The 22085-nt window shown below is 39.7% G+C and overlaps 1 protein-coding gene across 1 annotated transcript in view; it reads right to left on the minus strand.

Moving 5' to 3' along the window:
• The window catches only part of AMPH (amphiphysin), a 247462-nt gene that overhangs the window by 28044 nt on the left and 197333 nt on the right, over positions 1-22085 (minus strand). The window contains exons 13-17 of the mRNA XM_032874940.1: positions 19172-19195; positions 17161-17184; positions 14335-14367; positions 9056-9112; positions 4869-4994 (exon numbers count right to left, since the gene is read on the minus strand). Of these exons, the coding sequence (XP_032730831.1) occupies positions 4869-4994; positions 9056-9112; positions 14335-14367; positions 17161-17184; positions 19172-19195 (264 nt within the window). The remainder of the gene's footprint in view (positions 1-4868; positions 4995-9055; positions 9113-14334; positions 14368-17160; positions 17185-19171; positions 19196-22085) is intronic.

A 22085-nucleotide genomic window follows, 5' to 3' on the forward strand; every position in this document is an offset into this window, starting at 1 on the left:
AGACTTCAGTTGACTTGTCATGACCAATTTAAACCAGTGGATATATATGTATATATAGCAAACCACAGTTCATAGATGAACTTCATGTTGCCAGGAAGATTTCTGTCTGCTTGAATAGAAGGCACGTGCTCATTTCTTCCTTCATGCATCCTATAGATATACAAGTGCAATTTAGTACTGTAGGGCAAAACTAAAACAACAAAAATGTAATAGTTATTTTGCTTGAAAGCCCCAGGTTTCTTTGTTAAAATTCCCTGTTTTTGAAATTACATTTGCCTCTTCTTCTTTTTTTTCCTTAACAAAACCACCACAAACTTCACCTCATATAAAATGGATTGTCAAGACTCGAAATAATAACTGTGTGGTGACATTTTGGCAGCAAAAAGGATGACTTCAAAAGGTCACATCAACCCAATCCTAACTGATGACAGCCACAGCCAACCTATTAATGCTCAGAACACAATGTGGATTTTTTTGTGTCTTTACAACAAAATATCACACATCTAGCAAATGAGACCTTTCTTTAGAAAAAATAACCTTAATATTATCTTAGATTATTATGACCAGAAGAAAGAAGCTATAAATCTATGCTGGAGAACAAAAATACATTCTATATGGGGCAGCTGGGTGGCTCAGTGGGTTAAGCCTTTGCCTTCGACTCAGGTCATGATCCCAGGGTCCTGGGATCGAGCCCCGCATCGGGCTCTCTGCTCAGCCGGGAGCGTGCTTCCTCCTTTCCCTCTGCCTGCCTCTCTGCCTACTTGTGATCTCTGTCAAATAAATAAATAAAATCTTAAAAAAAAATACATTCTATCTTGATGAAGTTCCAAGAGTTCATTTTCGCTTTTGTTTCCTTTGCCTTTGGAGTCATATCTTGAACCATGAGAGACTATGGACTCTGAAAAAACAATCTGAGGGTTTTGAAGGGGTAGGGGGGTGGGAGGATGGGGGAGCCTGGTGATGGGTATTATGGAGGGCACGTATTACATGGAGCACTGGGTGTGGTGCATAAACAATGAATTCTGTTGCACTGAAATTAAATATAAAAAAAAAACACATTCTATAGGATGGTATTTTTTTTAAATTTATTTATCAGATAGAGATCACAGGTGGCTTGTACCTGCTGTTTTTGCATAGCCTCTGGGTGTCAGCAGGTACCTGAATCCTTCACAAGACTCTCCAAATTGCCTTACATTTCATAGGGAATCCGGTTGTTTGATTCTCTAAAGTTCACTTGTAAGCTTTAGGAGACAAGTATTTTCAGAATGAAGAATGCTGTCAAATATTTCCTTACCCAACACTAGGGAAGCTGGTTTTAGTGATGCTTGATGGCTGTACTGTACACTTTGTTTTGTTTTTGTTTTAAAGATTTTATTTATTTATTTAGCAGAGAGAGAGAGAGCAAGAGAGCTTGCATAAGCAAGGGGAGTAGCAGGCAGAGGGAAAGGGAGATGCAGACTCCATGCTGAGCAGGGAGCTGATGCAGGGCTCCATCCCAGGACCCTGGGGATCATGACCTGAACCCAAGGCAGAACCTTAACTAACTGAGCCACCCAGGTGGCTCTGTAACCATATTATTTTTTTAAAAATTATTTACTTATTTATTTGACAGAGAGAGATCACAAGTAGGCAGAGAGGCAGGCAGAGGGGGCGGGGAGAAGCAGGCTCCTTGCTGAGTAGAGAGCCCGATGCAGGGCTCAATCCTAGGACCCTGAGATCATGACCTGAGCCAAAGGCAGAGGCTTAACCCTCTGGAGCCACCCAGGCGGCCCATAATCGTACATTTAAAAAAATACATGTTTAAGTTGACTCTTGGTTAAAAAGATTATAAATCTTTATAGTAGGTATGGTATAGTAGATACATAATGATTAGTAACTATTTAAAGATTTTATTTATTTATTTGACAGAGATCACAAGTAGGCAGAGAGGCAGGCAGAGATAGGAGGAAGCTGGCTCTCCGTGGAGCAGAGAGCCCAATGCGAGGCTCGATCCCAGGACCCTGGGATCATGACTTGAGCTGAAGGCAGAGGCTTAACCCTCTGAGCCACCCAGGCGCCCCATAATCGTACTTTAAAAAAAAATACATGTTTAAGTTCATTCTTGGTTAAAAAGATTATAAATCTTTATAGTAGGTATGGTATAGTAGATACATAATGACTGGTAACTATTTAAAGATTTTATTTATTTATTTGACAGTCAGAGATTACAAGTTGGCAGAGAGGCAGGCAGAGACAGGAGGAAGCAGGCTCTCCGTGGAGCAGAGAGCCCAATGCGGGGCTCAATTCCAGGACCCTGGGATCATGACCTGAGCCGAAAGCAGAGGCTTAACCCACTGAGCCACCCAGGCGCTCCAGTAGCTATTTATATTGTTCACTGGAAAACCAGTAAGTTTGGGGTCTGAAAAAACAAAACCTACTTATATAAGTCTGTTAAAATAAGGATAGGTGTGCAAGGTACGAGGCCAAGGCCCTCAGAGAGGTAATCATGGGAGATCAACATTCCAGCCCTGTGTGTAACATGTGAGCTTGTCTATTTCACACCTCCTAGCTACTGCACAACATCAAAGAGCTTTGCTCAAAACCATGGGTGTTTTGGCATGAAGCCTTACACTGAGTAGTCTGGGCCATGGAACCAATGTGGTTTAAAAACAATTAGAAGGGGAAGTGAACCATGAGAGACTATGGACTCTGAAAAACAATCTGAGGGTTTTGAAGGGGCGGGGGGTGGGAGGTTGGGGGAACCAGGTGGTGGGTATTAGAGAGGGCACGGATTGCATGGAGCACTGGGTGTGGTGCAAAAACAACGAATACTGTTACACTGAAAAGAAATAAAAAATTTAAAAAAAGAAGAAAAAGAAGCTAGATGAGTCACAATAGCAAAAAACAAAAAAAAACACTGGTGAGGGGGGTGCCTCGGTGGCCTCTGCCTTCGGCTCAGGTCATGATCTCAGGGTCCTGGGACTGAGTCCCTCATCGGGCTCTCTGCTCAGCGGGGAGCCTGCTTCCCTCACTCTCTCTGCCTGCCTCTCTGCCTACTTGTGATTTCTCTCTCTACGTCAAATAAACAAAATCCAAAAAAAAAAAAAAAAAAAACAAACAAAAAAAAAACCAAAAAACCACACTGGTGAGCATGAAGTCTGTGCTCCTATACAAAATAGAAACTGGTAAGAACTTTTTGGAAATGAAGCGATTTCTAAATCAACATCTGAAACTCATCAATATCTTTCTAACTCCCTTTTATCATCTGCATTTTTTGAAAAATCACATCTCTTTCTTAAATTTTAACAGCAGTAAAACAAAATCACATCTATCTTTCCCTTCCTATGTTATTTAGATATTCTTAAAGCTAAGTTGGGAGGACACATCACAATTTGACCCCACATGAAAGGGCCCCTCTGCATAGACGTATGGAGACCACTACTGAGTCTGAGAGAAAAAGCAGATGCTGGAGCCTAGAGCCTCAGCATTCCCCAATCTATGCTCCATGCAAGCAGCACTTCCAAGAGGGACTTAACCTAGCAGAACACACTTCTTATTTTCCCTACAGGACTTGGTCCAGCTCTGTATCTCTAAATGGAAAACATGATCTTTTTTTTTTTTTTTGAGTTATTCTTAATCTGTATTTCCCATCACTATCTTGCCCTATTATTTATTTTTCTACTCTATTAATAAACTCTAGATTTGACAGATGACCTACCCTCTTCCTGGTAAAATAACAACAACAAATAATAGCAAGAAATATAACTTCAATTTTTCTTATTACCTAATCTAGTCAATGTTATTTTGGGGGAGAGGGAGACTGTTTTCTTGTCTTTGTACAGCTTCTATAAAGGCTATAGGAAATGGTAACCTGATTGAGATTCTTGGGAGACATTTTAACTGTATTTCATCAACAAACTATTTTTCATTCTCCATGAGCTGTTTTCTGTGTTTTTTTTTTTGTTTTTTTTTTAAGTAGGTTCCATGCCCAGCATGGAGCCCAGTGTGGGGCTTGAACTCACAATCCTGAGATCAAGACATGAGCTGAGATGAAGAGTCACACACCCAACTGACTTGAGCCACCCAGGTACCCCTCTCCATGAGTATTTTGAATTAAAGTTTCCTTAGTATTATCCTACACTTTCATGAATGTTACACTATCCAATTCAACATGCATGTTCCACATAGAGCTCATCCCAGTTTGTGATGCAGTGAGGTATATGGCTGTATGGAATGGGGTAAGAGCAGGTTTCCAAGCAGACAAAGGGCCCCCACCCTCTACATCCTCAAGGTCTCCCTTGTTTTAAGAGCCAACATCAGACATGATTTTGAGGAAATGGTTGTACGACACACGAATCTTTATAGATTCCATGATTTTAATATGGGATTTCAATCCCTGTCAGGGCTTAACCAACCTACCAAACTAATATTATGAGAAATAAATATGTAAACATAACCCACAAATTTATGATCTTTCTGTTTATCACCTGCAGCTTGGTCCCTCGCTGGAGGTGCATCTCTAGGCATCAGAAGTAGCGCACAACAGTAACAAGGTTGGTTATTTGTGAGTTCTACAACCTACCTACCATGAAGGGGAGCATCTCAGAAAAGAATGGAAGCATCCTTTTTTGAGAACAAGCCATGGCTATGTGACATTTCTCTCTAGTTCTTAAGATCAGATCTCTGGATATCTTCCTCTTAAAAACATAAAAGAGAACGAAGTTTCACTGTCAAAGGCACAAAGCCTATTTGAACCTGGGGAGCCATGGCAGACAAGGAAGTGATTTAGCACAAGTGAAGCATGGATGAGGAGGGAGAAATGAGATCGTGAGATGTGCAGGGATGTGGCAGGGGAGGCAGGTGGAGGGTGGGAGGGGGGCGGTGCTCACCACTGCCCCCTCCACTGGCTCCTCAGCCTGGGTGTCCAGTCCAGAGTCCAGCCCAACAGCAGGTACAGCAACGACAGGGGGCTCCTCTGCTTTCGGCTCTGTGGGCGGAGCCTGTTCAGATTCAGCCTTTCATTGTTTTGAACGTTAGAGAAGAAAGATTCAACACGTGAACAGGAAACATCACAAAATATTGGGCAATTAAGACTTTCTTCGTCATCCTATAGGCAACTAGCTTCATTAAACCCGTGCTGGAAAAAAAGCGCCACACCTAGCATCATGAGCGCTTCACTGAAAAGTCTAGAAATGGACTCTTACTAAGCTTCCCCGTAGCATCACCAAGCGCTGTTGTTTCCCTTCAAGTCTGACAAAGACTTACCATTTTGGTTACTCATTGTACTTACTTGCAACTTGAAGACATCTACAAGGGACCCTGGAGTGTTACTCTCTGCTCTCTGACAGAGAGAGGCGATCCCAGGAGCTCCCCACCTTTGCCAGTTGAAAGGAAGTAGGAAGAGCTCAGAGGCACGTGGTTCTGGGACCTCCCAGCTCTGTTGACATGCACTGCACCCAAAATTGAGGGCTTATCCCAATATTCAGATGAAAACACATTTATCTGCATGAATAGGTCATTACGGAGCCATTGTTGTCACTGCTCCGGCTGGGAGGCAGACCCAGCTACTTGGTAGCCACCACAATCACAGATAACGTTCCTGTTTAGTTTCTTGTTCTGTTTCTCTCCTGCTCCCAACAAATTCTTAGCTCTCCATTTCCTTTCCTATAATAAGTTAATTACGTAAAGAACTAAAGGGCGATATCCTCGCTGGAACCAATTAGACACTTCCAACTCTGTGGACAAGAGTGACGTTTTTCCATCCCACTGTGACCTTAACTCATAGACATCCTCCAAATATATGCTGAATCAAGCCTCTGGACTCTCTTAAGCTGCGGACTTTGTTAGTTTTAAAATTAGCACTATTAAGTCACAACGGGCCATTAAAACCACCACAGCAAATGCAGTCACCACAGTTACTGACAATGTTTCCTCTTTTTCAATTTTGACTAACGTAAGCATGTTTATTTAGCAGCACTACTTTACCAAATGGATGGCCACTAGAAGGCACACTAAGGTTCTTTCCCATCAGGACATTCAAACTGTAAGAAAGTTGAAAAGTGTTTTTCTAAGGAAGGAAGAATTCTTTAATACTGGGATTGGAGAAACTGGTTCACTTCTGTCAGATTCTTTCTCACCCGAAGCAATGAAGGGCCTCCTCTAGCTCTCTCCCTCTCATACCTGCCCACAGAGGTTGGTGAGCCTGGCAAGTTCCATACAGAAGAGGTGGGGTGGTTCCACTGAGATTACAGTAAGTGAGTAATGACCAGCTTAGTGTGGGATAAATACACAAAATGTTTCCCTTGTGCCCCCCACCAAACCCTCCACTGTGACTCAGGCCTTGATTCCACACCGCCCTTCCCTTTAAAGGGCATAATAAAAAAGAAAGGACACTTTGGTAGATAAGTGTGTAGAGATTTGATACTTTTATGGGCTTTTATAACATTTACAGGGTAACCTGACACAATTTTTAAGAAAGAATGAGATAAAATTCACTCTAATGTACTTTAAGGAGTTTTTATGGGAAAAGATTTCACTTTTATTGTTCAGAAAGAATTATCTTCGTAATAGAACATGGTTACAGAGCAGCAAAGAGATACCATAAGCTCTTAGGATATGACCTTACAATTTGGAAGTCAAGGTGATTTGCTATGAGAGGATGGTATCAAATGACCTACCCAACAAGGATAGGAAGGGCAATTTGATAAAGCACCAAGAAATCCACATACAGAGGGCTGTCCCCCTGTGGGCTGAGTATTTAAGGAGAAAGTTTAAAGCCAGTTAAGGAGCCAAGGGAAGTTTCAAATTAGGAGTCAAATAAATATATCATTGTACATAAAAAAAAATATAGAGATAACTTAAAATGAAAAAAAAAATTGGTATCAAAGCCTGGGTTTCTTGGAAGTCCAGAGAAATTTTGAAGTTTCATATAAGGCAAGAATAAGTAAGTGATTTTTCATAGGAGCTGAATTGCATTTGCTTGCTGAAATCAGACAATGTAACAGAAGCACAGTTTGAAGAGAACGTAGGATTGGTATGTCGTCACAAGTCACAACATTTCCCCTATACTATCATATCACATGAGATAGTACCATATGCCTATGCAGTTTTACAACTTTAATTTTAGGGGGACAAATATAACTCATTGATGAGTAAGGATAAACACGATAGCATGATTGTACGTAAAATCAACTACTCCAACTTAGAAATGGAAGTCACCCTTTGATTCCTTCTAAGGTAGTGTAAAATCATAAATATTTTCTCAAGATAGAAGAAAAGCAAAGGTAAATTGTGAACTACATTTCATGGAAAAATCTAAAGTAGTCCTATCAGAATTATACCCTACGTGTACCATATTTTTTTCTACAAGTTTCCTCCCTGAACAGACCTTGCAAATGGGTTGACAGCACGCCATCCCTGTTCAGGCGTGCTTGTGATAATTTCCTATTGTTTGCTGGGGTGGCGACTGTCACACATTCAAAGGAGAAATATACTCTAAATTTATTGGTGGCAGTGGGATGTCACAATGGCTTAAATCTGAGATACAGAAATGGAATTCTTCCTTTAGAACAAAATGAGCAGCACAGCCTCCCTGCATATTGTTCAGTATCCTCTGTCATAAGATGGAAAGCAGGCCATTGCAACTCGGTGAGACATGGTTTCACTATGATTTCCTAGTTCCTCACATGGCTTAGCCAATGTTAGCAGCATCTGCAATGCTGGGTATGACAAAGCTAAGTTCCCCAAAGGAAAGAAGGTACAAAATAAAGAACACATATCCACAGAAGAGAAGAGCAGGCAACGGAAGCTCCCACAACAAGCTGAGGGGAACAGGAAGATGTTTTAAGAAACTCAAAAACCACTGGATGCTATGCCCGGATTTTTGCATGAGAGTAATAGGTGGGAGTTTAAATATGATCCACTGCCTTTTTTTTTTATACCAATATTTCTCCATCTTTCTCTTGACCCCTTCACAACTGATAATTAAAAGTCTCATCCTCCAGTGTTGGTATAACCCCTACTCCACACCCAAGCTGAAATTCAGCAATAAATATGACATGTAAGTCTCTCTGGCTCCATTATCAACACCAACATAATTTGTACGTTAAACATTTAAATCTTTACTTGCAGGTCACACAGACTCCACCTTTCACCTGGTTACCCAAAAGGCAAAAAGTATGACAATTGATAGACAAGGTATTACAGATGTACTGGCCTTTGAGAAATTATCAAAGTAAGCTTTAAGACAAAGTTCCCAGAACTGAATTCCTTACTTAGAAGTGAAATCATCTAAAAAGAAAAATTTATTCTACTTAAATCTGATTCTAAGCTTCTAATGTGAAAGCCAGGAGCTGGGATAATTATATCGCATTCCCACGGGAAAGCGAGTGAGCGACAAATAACGCTCATGAACACCCTGTCCTGTGTAGCCTACGGCCACCAAGCTCACAAGTGACATCACTCAAGGCCTCTTCCTTCAACTTCCCCAGCAAGCTGCTGCAGAAAAGGTTTCCCATGACAAGTGCAACAACAATCTTGTTGGAATCTCCTCTGATACCAAGAGTAATTCTGTCCACTCCTACTCACGCCCTAGCTAAGCTTTGTCCTCGTGTCCTTTAGCAGCAACAGGGGAATCACGTCTCTAGTACATGTGACTTCTTTCTACAACTAACACAGTGGAGGGAGGAGATGAGAAATGAGGTAGCTTCAGGCTCAAAGAAGCAAGGATCTATCCCGAAGCATGAATTCTTGAGGCAATTTCATTTCCAATCCTGTGGAGTAAGTGACACTCAGGCGGAAACCGCCATGCCATTAATGGATTTACCGGGCTCCACTGAAGCCCAGAACTAAGAGACTTCTGCTTTCTGCTGGATCACTGTCCCTTTATAAATAAAAGCAACCAAAATCAAAGTCACAGTGAGATTTCTCAGAAGCTTTCCTTCCTCTTTCCTAAAAAGAAAGGGCTGCAGAAACCACATTCTGGATATTCAAGCTCTAGATAATCTAGAATCATCAATCCTAGTATGTTCAGTAGTAACTGACAATGCCCTCAAAATACACACCAATGTCAACTTACCAAGTTACAGATCATGCTCTGGTCTGTCTGCATTGTGAATAAGGAAGTGTCTTGGGGCTAAAAATTGGGAAGAAAACAGAAAATGAAAAATTAATGAAGATTCCAGCTTAATTTGCTAAAAAAAAAAAAAAGATATCATTTCAATTAGCTTCTATCAATTGTATCCATAAATACAATATAAAGTATTAAAGTGTCTTTTATTTTCAATCAGAAACGCAGATAATACCAAAGTAATTTTTACAGTAAATGTTTCAAACAAAACTGTGAGCTAGCGTGATACCACACAATAGTACAGTAAGAGTCATTTGAAAAAAGGGGTAGTGACCTCAGGGTCGTTTTTGTTCTGTAGCTTCTCTTCTAGACATCTACACTAAATTAGAATTTTGTGGCTCTCAGCTACAAATTCACACTTTTTAAATGTTATAAATTCAATCTTACTCTATCACCTAGGTGTGACTTCTATGGGTTAATAATGAGTCATAACTGAAAAAATGTTACACCATGTATTCATTGACCTAAAAAAAAAAAATCAAGCTGGAATAAATCTAAGGGAACAGTGATCTCAAGGACAATATTCATCTCTCATTATGCTGGTAGCCAGACTTATACTCACCAGACAGAAGACCAAAAGAGTCTTTCCTGGTTAATCTAACCAGTTGAAGAAAAAAAAAAAAAGTACCCATAGAATTTGATATCAGGGCACCCCAATAGAAGAAATGAGACAGTGACTGTTGGTTAAAGATGTTGTATTGAGGCAATTACCTCTGTTACCTCCAGAATCCAAAGTAAACAATAAAGGGAATTTCATAAGGTAAATTTAAAAAGGCATAAATCCATGAACATAAAAAGAATGAGAAGACAAGAGCAACACCATTCTGAAACTGAAAAGCAGACAAAAGAAGTAATTTAGTGGATGCCCCCAAAATTCTGTATCCTAAGGTGATGTAGGAAATGCCAAAAATACAACCCAGTGTGTTACTCAGATCTCCCAAAGGATCAAGAATTAGAAACAGAGGGACCAAGGGAAATGGAACCTGTGTGGTGCTAAAGACAGGGACTTGGCTGGAAGTCTGTAAAAAAGCAACTGGACCTTACGATCTTTTCATGTATCCGAAAACCAAGCAATATCTCTTCATTGCAGCACAAGACTTGACATTATTTCCACAGAGGCTGAAACATAGGGCCTCTGGACTGGGGAACGCAGAGACATATTAGGAAAGTAGCAGACTTAAGGGAGCACTTACATAACAAACTGAGAGCCCTGGTCACCTCCCCTCTAACCCCCAACTTCTTTACCATCCACCTCCCATTATACCCACCAGACAGGAGACCAGAAGAGCTAGAAATTTAACCAGCCCAAGAAAAATGCCAACAGAATTTCATATCAAGGGCTTCTCAACAGGAAAACTGAAACAGAAAATTCCAGAACAATATCTACAGTCAATGAGTTCTATCTACCTATAAAAGTTTCTTGTCAGCTTTTGTATTGTCCCATTCTTAAATATAAGTAGACCAAGATCACCAGACATTTAGGAAGAGTCTCAAATAATAAAGAGAAAAGCTGAATAGTTTAAAAAAAAAGGAGAAGAAGAAGTGGAAGAAACAAAGACTTTCTAGGTAGAAAAAGACCTTCAAAAATGGTCATGATTATTAATACTTCCAGAGATATAATGGAAGTGTTGTATTCATAACATAATAAGAGGATGCAATTAAAAAACAAATAGTCAACAAAAAGAGCTCTTGGAAATTAAAAAAAAAAAAAGTAAAAAAAAAAAAAAAGTAGTGAAATATCTGTTGAAAGAGCTGGAAAGCAGAGAAAGATGACCAAGAAAAGGAAAAAGCAAAGAAAACAACTAGAAGACTTAGAAAACAGAAGAGAAACCCCCAGTGAGATTACAAAATATTCCCCCTCTAGACGACATAGATTTTGATTAAAAGAGCCTCAGTGCAATATATGAAATAGACTCAGACAACAGTAAATCACTGTAAAATTTCAGAAACACAAGGTAAAAAAGAGATTCTACAAACTTCCAGAGACAAAGAGAAAGTAGTATAACTAAGGGCAGAGACAGAAAGAGAGATAAAGAAAGAAGAGTTTTCTTTAAAATACCAAGAATCAAAACAATATAGTGATTCAGCACTTCCATGTATTACCCATCGCTCATGACAAGGGTACTCCTTAATCCCCATCACCTGTTTTCCCCATCCGCCCCACCCCTTCTCCCCTCTGGGAGATTGTTCTCTACAATTAAGAGTCTGTTTCTTGGTTTTTTGTCTCTTTCTCTTTCTTCATTCTTTTGCTCATTTGTTTTATTTCTTAAATTCCACATATGAGTGAAATCTTACGTTATTTGTCTTTCTCTGACTGACTTATTTCACTCAACATTATACTCTGGAGCTCCATCCACACTGTAGCAAATGGCAAGATTTCATCGCTTTTTATGGCTGAGTAATATTCCATTGTATATTTACCATCTCTTCCTTATCCATTCACCTGAAACTAACCTAAGACTGTATGTTTACTATATTGGAACTAAAATAAAAACCTAAAAAAAGACTAATATCTATCATTTCCCAATAATTTTTAATACTTCAATCTCTATACAAATACAAATTGCCCGAAAATTGAAATTAAAATTTTGATATAAGATACAGAACTTCTAGTAGTAGACCAAAGTGATGTGGAAGTAGCAGTACAATATTACACAAACCCACTGACAATTAATGGTTATGCCCAATTAAAGACCAGCAAACAAATGAAAAAAGAACCAACAAGGATAATGACACAGCAGATACTCAGAATGAGAATACTATTTATTTTATTTATATTTATTTAAGGTTTATTTATTTACTTGAGAGAGAAAGAAAGTGTAAGTGCAGAGGTGGGGGACGGAGTGGCAGATGGAGAAGGAGAGAGAAACTCTAAGGAGACTCCGTACTGAGCATGCAGCCTGATGAGGGGCTGGATCTCATGACTCAGAGATCATGACCTGAGCTGGAACCGCCTAGGCCACCCAGTCACCCCAAGAATACTATTTAAATAATTACATTCAAGATTTAAAAAGGCCTTTGGTAAAACTGACAAAAATCCTCAAATACTAATTCAAAAAAAAGACTCTATGATCCTACTATAAAATTCAAACATGATGTAAAGGTATTGTTTGTGCAATATTTCTGTTGGAAAATTATTCTAAAAATTAGCATGGAGTTTTCATGATGATCTTAATATTATTTTTAAAAAGATTAATTTTAAAAAGATTAAGATTAATTTTTAATTTATCTAAGATCTAAGATTAATTTTTAAAAAGAATCAAAACAATAGTTTCTCAGTGACAACATTAGGAAGTAGAAATGGATGGAGCAACATCTTCAAAATTCTAAGGGAAAAATTATACTCTAATATGATATCTAATCTAACAGACTATTATGTATTTAGATAAAGACATTTTCCTATGTACAAGGTCACAAATATATTCCTCTTATGCATTTTCCTTAGGGAGCTACAAAAGGACCTGCTTTAATTTATGGATGAAGATGGGTTTTAGTACATGGAATTAAACCAAATGAATAAGATTTTTGTCTGAAAAATAATGGACTGACACAAGGGAATGGTGAAGGCAATGCCTGCAATAGACTTAACAGGAGAGCCTGTGGGAACAGCTATGGCAGCAGGCATCACCAGAGAGAACCCAGTTCAGACAGAACACTCCAGAAATTGAAACAAGAAAATTCTCCAGGAAGATGAAGCTGACCAAATGTTTAAGGTTTTCCAAACAAACGAGGAGAGACTTCTTACAGAGTATGGGACTAAATTAGTGATAAGTCCCTAAAACACTAAGAGCAAATGAACCAACAAGCAAACAAAAAAGACCCTGTGATTATTTCCTCAAAGGAGAACAGAAAGTTGGCATAAAACTAAAGGTAAACTTCATGGTGGGGGCGCCAATACTATTGATATTATTATACTATCACCACAGATTGGCTGGATGGCTATGGTGGGACTACAGCAGACAAAAGGCAGGAAGGGGAGGGAGGGAAAACTGAGAGGGGGGCATCTGAAGGAACATTAAGTCTGCACTCTGGAGAGAGGAGTCAATAGATAATGCTTTAGAGACCAAGAAGTAGCATTATAAGCAAGTCACGCACACACATGTGGCTGAAATCAAACAATAGGGAAAAGGAGTAAAAGTACTTACCTCTAAGAAACAGGAAGCAGAGGGGGTGTATGACAGTCTGAACTTTTTCTATAAAATGCTCTTATATAATTTGGTTTCTCTTTACAGAAGGTACATTTATAATGGATAAACATATTTTTAAAAAATGAGAAATAAGTAACAATTCTTATGACCTGACTTTTCAAATGAGTTTTATGCAGACTGAAGAGAGGCATTATCTTCTCCCTCCATGGTTGTGTGTACCTGTATTTGGATTCAGGTAGGGGTGGCCTTTATCATTTTACAGGTAACATGGGGGAAAAGTAGCCAAACTTTCAAGCAAAGAAATTCTAAATGTTAAAATTAGAAACTGTTCATCTCTAATTTTGAGATAAAACACTCATCACAGACACAAGACTTCATCAAGTCTGAAGTCTCCCTTGAAGAGGTTTTCAGAACTTACTCCATGAGCCTGAGAGCTGCGTGGTCTACACTTGCGTGGGTTACAACTGTCTATCTGTTGGGTCATACAGAATGATGGGATAGTCCATCTTGTGGCTCCTCTACCACAGACACCCAAGGGAAATTCTGCCTTCCTGATCAGAGCCAATCTACGGCTTCTGAGCCTCAAAGAGCTCCTGCTTAAAGAATGACTGAAGAGGTAAGGTTCAAAGTAGTAGGGCTCTTACGTGAATCTAAATAAGGAGGATCCTAGAAACCATTTCTACTTTCTAAGGACCCATCCCATTGGTTCAAAACAATCCCACCTCCTTTCTTCCAACAGCTGAATCTAGTGGCTCTCTCGAGTCAGGAGAACTCATTTCTAGTAGAGGAATCAGCCTTATTCCACGACAGGGCTAACAATATTAATAGCTACTACAGCTGGGAAGCACTTAGTAGGTGCTACTGGGCAAAGTGCTCCGCAAGCATGTCTCATTGACTCTTCACAACAATCCTACAACGTTGCCACTATTACTGCTTCCATTACCGAAACTGGAAGTCATAGGGTCAAGTTTTGCACTGACATGCTTCAACATCACGCTCTTCGAGTGACACTGAGGTCCGTATTTTAACAATTTGTATCATTTTCAGCAGACAGAATGTGCCAGCGAATCGATCTCTTACCTGGGTGAATCCATTAAATGTACCACCAGAAGCCTAAACAGGAAAGAAAATCAAAGTATGTTATGTTTTATCATTTTTGTGGGATCAGTAAATGTCCACCAGACAAGTTGGAAAGTGAAGACCACTACATGTTTTAAAATAATACAAAAGGTTGCTGTGCATGAAAGTGTTTAGGAAATGTAAAAGGCCATACAGTATTATTTTAAATAGGCTGACAAATAAAGATTATTTTTACAAATAATAGTATTTACTGGTGTGTGGCTCAGTGTTAACCAAAGCCCACTTTCACAATGGAGATGAAGATGATTCCAGAGAAAAGCCACGAGGGGTTAAATAGATCCTTTTTTAGGCCACTGATAGAATCCAGAAGCATCTTCAGTATTTCTCTAATACATCATTTGGATCGAAAGCTATTATGAGAGTCTATAGTTTCAGGGGACCTGTGTAGAAACATATCATGTGCTCTTACTGCTGTAGAATCACTCTAGGAAGAGTAAATTAGTTTGTTCTACATATTCTTAGTTGTTTTTAGTGTTTGAACAGTAAAAGTGAAAATAGAATAAACATAATAAATGGGATGGTAAAACAGACTCATTAGTTCCCAACACAAAAATCCTGCTTTTGTAATTGGCTTTTGGGGGGTTTTTTTGTGGGTTTTTTTTTTTTTGTCAACCTATTTGTGTTTGGTCTGCACGGATTTCAAGGAGATGAGGCAAGCCTCAGAGAAGACAGTGATGGATGGATAATGAAGTAGGTGGGAAACATTAGGAAAACAGAACCTACAGAAGTCTTTGGCTAGTCTATACTACATAGTGGGGTAAGTACCTCTTCATTATCAGGCTCTATTTCTTGGTACAACAATCCATATCTCTGGTTAGCAATTTCATCTTCAGATAAATCTGAGTTGCTGATGTCACTGTCTTGGGGACTAGCAGAATTCTCGGTGCTAGCATTGTGGGAGGTTTCCAGAATGAAGGGTCTAGCTATCTCTCGGCTTTGTTCCCAGCAGTTAGCAATGGCTTGTTCCCCACATAAATCCACTGCTAAGTCCACCTCGCCTTCAACCGTATCTAAATGCTCCCAGCAATTATCTAAACCTTCTGTTTCTCTGATAGGCCAGTGGTTAATAGGATCAAGCCAACTGGCAAATCCACTTGCTTGGCCATCTGGTATACCAGAGAATTCTAATATATCCATACTATTCACTGCTGGATCCAGGCTTGTCTGCCAGATTTGACCTGGATACGTTGCCCAAGAGTCTGTTTTTACAATCGTTGGCAAGTTAATGGTATGGCTACAGTTCCCAGTTGCTGTACTTTCAGACCCCTCTATTATTGAGTCTTCTGCCTTATGCAAACACCAATCTCTCCTGTTTACATTATTTTCCAGAGAATAATTAAACTCTGTCCTAGAATGAGCTGCCACTTGATGTTTTAATGATGAAAAAACAGCCTGATTTTCATTCCTGTCAACCCCAGGAGTATGTAACATAGTCTTATGCTGAATTTCTTCAGCATCTGCACTGCCCTGTCCTGAGTGATGTATTATATCCTGGTTAGAAGAGTCTATTAAATTTTTCCTTAGGTCTTTTCTAGCTAAACCACATCCCTCAGGGCTTGCATTTTCATTATTAGATACAGAATCAGTCTGGAAATGCAGATTAAAAATATCTGTGTGATGGGCAGGATTAGCTCCAGAGCCCTCTATAATTTCACAATTATTAATTACTACTTGATTCCCCTCATCTAGCCCTTGGCTTCTGTCACTAAATTCAGCTGCCGTATCTACTCTTTCTAGGTCTTCTTCTAATACATCAGTCTTATCAAAATATTTTTCATTGGTCTTTTCAATTTCCTTACAACCAATTCTTAGATCTTTCCTCATTTCCTCTTTACTAACTGCTAAGGTCTCCTGGTTTTGCTTTCTTAGTGTCTTAAGAAGATCTACTAGCCTGTCTCCTGTACTTTCACATGCTTTCTCTTCAAACTCCTCTGTACCTTCTAATGCCTTGGTATCAATAGCTCTAGTGTCTACCTTTTCACATGTCTCCACACCTGCCCACATAGAATCTTCTATCTTCTCTTTCTCTTCTTCTTCTTCTGACTGTTTAACATCTTCTTGATTTTCTTTGACCACGCCACCAGATTCTGTGGCTGCCATCTCTGAGGCAGCTAAGTCATGAGGCTGCTCCATCTCCGTAGAAGCCACGGTGGCAAATTCAGCCTCAAGCACAGGCTTTGGGTACAGGTGTTCATTTCCACACGGAGGAGCTGGCCCCACGACATGCTCACCCTGTTCAGCTACAGTGTGCCAGTCAGCTGAAGAAGCAATTCCAGTGGATAATCCCATGTCTTGCTCTGCTTCAGAGAGACATGAAGAGCTTTCTTGAGACCCACCTTGGGTAATTGCCTGGCTGACACTCTCTGTACTACCGTCAGGGCCCCAAATAAATGCACCTAGGTCAATCTGAGATCTTTGAATTTCTTCGGCCAACCCACTGTCTGGAGTTTCCTCCATGATCAGGTTACACAGGGAAAGACTTTTTGAAGAGTCAGTCTTTAGAGTATGCAGAATAGCAAAGGGAAAAAAAAAAAAAAAACAGAAGATGAAACAGATCATGGTAAGATTTGATGAGAAACGCAAAGCTCTTCAGTAGAGTAGCACCAGTTAAACAAAGCTAGAGAGCATTTAAATTAACCGTCTTAAGGTTAAATCTGCAATTAACAATGCCATGAGAAAAAAAAAAGCTCATTCTAGATAATATTCATGTATATAATACATATTAAATATTTTTAAAAATCCAGAATGTTCTGGATATTTACCTACCGGCTGTACCAAATCAGTGCTTGTCTGTATGAATTAAAAAAAAAAAAAAAGATAATCAATAATAATAATAATAATGGGTCAAAAGAAGAAAATTCTCTGGCACATTAAAATCCCATGCGGTCCAGAGTCAATACTGTCCTGAAAGCTGCAGCTTCTACTGGTTTGAGATTAAATTTCACAACTTGTTTTGTGATTGGAATGAGTTTTGTGCCAATACTGCTTAAGACCACACAGTTGAAACGTGAAGAAAGCCTCTCTCATTTTCTAGTTAACAAAAATGTTTCAGGGCTATTACAAGACTCCTGATTTAGCAGACTTTGAAATGCAAAGTTTCAAATAAATAAGCAAACCCGAGAACACCAGAATAAGACGAAACCCTAGCAGCCACAAAAGTACACAACATCATGTGCTCCGACACAATATCAGAATAAATCTTCCCCCAAACTCACCCCATTCTTGCTTCTGCCTCTGAGGTAGTGTTTATATGGAGGATGATCTGTTACTCACCACTCTGGATTATTCTCCTCATGTTCTCCCCCACCCCGCCCCCAGCCTAGAAGCATTATCTACACATAAACGAGCAACACAGGGAGACTGAGAGGATCAAGAAATAGCATTTATGTACAGGGAGCTAGAGTTTTGCGTTTTTGTCACTGCTACTATTCTTAGCAGTTTTGTCCTCTGAAAGGACCCATGATCCTTCTAGATGATACCTCCATCCTCACCATACCATTCTTAGCTAGAAAAAGTGTATTATAACTTCAGCTAAAGATATGAAATAATGGAATAACAAAACATTAGCAATGTCCTCTTGATCATCAAGACCATTAACACAGAATTCAAATGTGGCTAGAATTTAAATATCCCTTTTTGTGATTACACCAGCAAAGCCATCTCACTATAAAAGATGTTTTCAATCAACATTTTTTAGGTGTTCTCTCAAGAGCCTTCCATGATGCTTCAAGGATCCTAAGTAGTGCAGTATAAACCCGCTCCTATGGAAGGGAAGGGAGCAGTCATCTTTGTGTTTTGAGGGACAAGAGTAGCAATGTCACTTTAGAAGATTAGGCCCATGAATAGCTAGATCTAGAAAAGTTTCCTGTTGCTGTCTCACTAAAAAAGAAGTTATCATGAAACTCAATGGTTGAGTTCTGAAGACCATGTGACCAGAGCTTTTCTAAAACAGGGCAAAGGCCCCGCCTGTGAGGGGTGTGAGTCTCCGTATGGGTGTGGTCATCTCTGAATCCACATGGGTGTGCTGCCACCACAAAGCTCTGTTCCACGTCTTTTCCCTAAATTCTAACTTCGGGAAGTGCTCATCCTCACCCATCAGATTAGCTGAATACACACCATTACTAGTAACGGCTACCTTTTATTGATCTGTACTGGATATTGGGCTAAGCACTCTATAGATACTATCTACTTCATCCTCACACAACCCTCTATATAGGCATCCTTACCCTTATTTTACAGATGAGAAATACAGAGACTGATGAAAGGCAAGTCCATAAATGCTTAAAGTCATATTTTTATAAAAGGTTGAGTCTGGGCTCAAATCCAGGGCTGTCTGGCTCTAAGGCTCAAATTCTTATTGAGGAAGCTTCATTATCACAATAATAGAAAAGAAGTTCCCCGAGCAGATTAGCCTGCCCCTTACATTTTCTCATCCATGTTTTCTTCTGTTCTATTTAAAAGCAACAAAAAATGTGCCCGCTCTTTGCTACAACATCTCCAGTAGCCACCGATAACCACAGGAAGAAGCACAAAAGGGCATAACACCAAATTCTTGCTTATCCAGGGCTCTGGCACACTGACACTCTTTTCCTCACCATTGTTTCCAGGTGCTGGCAATGCTTGGAACCATCAGGGAGCTAATGATTGCTCTAGGGGACTACACTGTCATTAAAAATGTCTAGGTCTTCTTCCCACCACAGGTGAATTAAAATATAACAGGGTTTCCAAATGTGTGGGAATCCAGATACATCAAAATACAAGCTTTTATTACTCTTACCGTCCATAGGTCCCAGGGCAATGTCTGAAAAGAGATAAACAAAAATATGGTTAGCATACAAATCCCACGCATGTAAAAAATACTGAGGTGACCAAATGTCTTGAAGGAAAACATCTGAAACAGCACTGTTCAACAGAACTCTGGTGATGCTGATGCTCCATGTCTGTGCTGTCCAATATGGCAGCCTCTAGTCACACGTAGCTACGGGCCCTTGAAATGTGCCAGCATAACAGAACCAAATCTTAAATTTTACATAATTTTACTTAATTTGAATTTGGATAGTCAAATGTGGCTTGTGGCTACCATACTGGACCCCAGAGGACCAGTCAATCTGCTTTTCGCTCTACAAGTTGAAAGCTATATCTGGAACATGATGAATGGGTTTACTTTAGCACTTGTGTGCATACCCACACATGCACACACACAACCCCATACATATACACAGTTAAATGAAGTACAAGGTATCCAGATATTAGAGTTTCTCACATCTTTTGGGACATGCAGATCTGAGTCATTGCTAATACTGCCCCTTCCCCTCCCACCATATCTAAGAGGTTGCATTATGATCAGTTTGATGGTAAATGAACCCCACAAAAAGAGTTCTTCAATACAATGAGTTAGATGATAACACAGCTCAACTAAAAGATAATCATGCAAATTAGCAGGGTGCTCCCTAAGACATATGGATGAATTAGACTTACTGCTGGCATTTTTAATTATCAAGCTCATTGATCCTGGGGAATGGATCCAGATGGTTCAAGTGATTTCTGCTGTGTGTTTGGGAAAGTGAGGGAGACCTCTTTTTCTCATTTCCTTTGTGATTGAGAATTGCTGCCAAAGCCACATCCTTTTCTGTCTTTGTTTTTGTGACTGGAACAGATCTGTGTTTATGCACTAGTTTTGAATCACTAAATGAGTGGCAAATTAGAAAGCCTGGTACTCTAAGAATCTGGGAGTTTCCAGATGGGGTCACAGAGGTCTCATTAGGATTCTGCACTACAGAATGTGGGCTCTGTGGTTCTGAGTGAGCCCACCCCCTACCCACCGATCCCCCAGTCTGGATCTGCTCAGACTGTCCGGCCCCAGCCACCCAGCATCTCTGTGCAGCCTGGCAGGTCTCTGGGTTAGCAACCACCTGTCAATGACTAAGAAAGGAGATCAGAACAGCTGCAGGGAAAGCCATAGTTATTGCATGTGGACTCCTGCAACTAATATGCACTTCCTGATTATATAGATGATTTGGGTCTTCTTGCTTCCAGACCCCTTAAGAATCATAGCCCCTAGAAGCTACTCTATATTCTTGCATAATGCAGACAGCACTGGTATTTTCTCCAAAGGAAGGCAGCAATGTGAAATGGCGTGTATATCAGTCCTCAGGATCATGAAAGGATGTGTTAACTCCTGTGGACACTGTGGAGATCACAGGTGAGGTGTTCTGCTAGCATCGAGAACATTCATTTAAAACTCTGGGTCAGGTGATGGGTAAGGGAGATCATTCTGAGCGAAGGAGAAGAAAGGCCAGCAGAGTCTAATGGCTCTGTTCTTTTTGCTATTGCAGCCTCCGACTGTCCTTGGTGAAAAGGAGATGTGATTAGAGAGGCTCACATAATGATGTTGCTATGAGTTGACTCAATTAGAGCCACCAGGACCAGGGGCAGTGCTTTTCCTAACTGCAATGATGCATTTTCTTCCAAAGACTTTTGAAGGTTTAACGAAGGTCATTTTTTTTTTTTTAATTCTGAAAGAATCTTTGTTCTAAATCTACACAGAGTTCTATGATCTGTGGATTTATTTAATCATGAGTTGATACAAAAGAGACTTCTCTCTCGATTCAAACTCACAGACAGAAATGCTGTGGCATCTCATCCACTGACCACAACAGCATTAACTGCAGAGACCTGCCTTCTGTCGCTAGAGCAGTGAATGCTGGAGAGCATGGCAGAGGAAGGTCCATGAATTCTAAACAACAAAGAAGCTCTGACAGGGAAGTATTCTGAATGAGATGTGCATTCATTTCCTGCTTTCCTTGGCCACCAAAGCAGAACCTCAAAACTTGCTGACAATTATTATGTTAGCGTTTCCCAAAGTATATCTTAGAGTACATTCCAGTGACTGTTAATAAACTTTCATTAAAACAGATTTCTGTGGTCAAATTTGGGAAACTCTAAGTTAAACAAGTCTACACAGTTTTTTCTTTTAATTGTAGAACACCTTGGAAGCTTTACTATTCCAATGCGTATCGTGACTCTCCTTTTAAAAGGGAGTTAATAGAATTTTCCCAGCCATTTATCTAAGAAACTCATTTTTTGCAAAATATCTTTAAGGCTAATATCTGATCTGCATACTAATTACTTGCTTTATTAACATCTCAGATTTTTATTGTTCCTATATTAAGACAGGGAGGCCTTTAAAAACCCAGTCACATTCTGGAATAAAGCACGGATTAGGAGAAGCTTATTTATCAAGGTTTATGCTAAGGTTATTATGGTTTAACTATAAGGTATCAGAAGACTTCAAGACTGGAAAATTGAGTGAGGTCTCAATTCTCAACTTTAGTTTTTTAATACACCTTCATTAATTAATTTGAAATATATTCTAGCATCTTTGGATTTGCCCAAAGTTAAGTGTGAGCCTCCAAACACATCAAAAATAGGGATATAAACAATTTCTTTTTAGCCAAATTTTGAGTTAACTTCCTTTCATGAGCAAAGGCAGTTGTAAAGGACGTCTACTGCTGACGAATCATCCAGAAGTCATTACCAAGCCCACCTCCAAGATCCCTCTGCTGGAGAACACTGTGGTGATCACTATTGAAGTACGGAAATGTTGAGGGTGAGGAAATGAGCAAGGACAAGCTGGATAAGCAAGGCCAACTCTGGTCATAGTCAAGGTCACATGAGGGAAGCTTCTGGAA

This window comes from Lontra canadensis, unplaced genomic scaffold, assembly GCF_010015895.1.
Source record: "Lontra canadensis isolate GAN:19392208 unplaced genomic scaffold, GSC_riverotter_1.0 scaffold54, whole genome shotgun sequence".
NCBI classification, from domain to species: Eukaryota; Metazoa; Chordata; class Mammalia; order Carnivora; family Mustelidae; genus Lontra; species Lontra canadensis.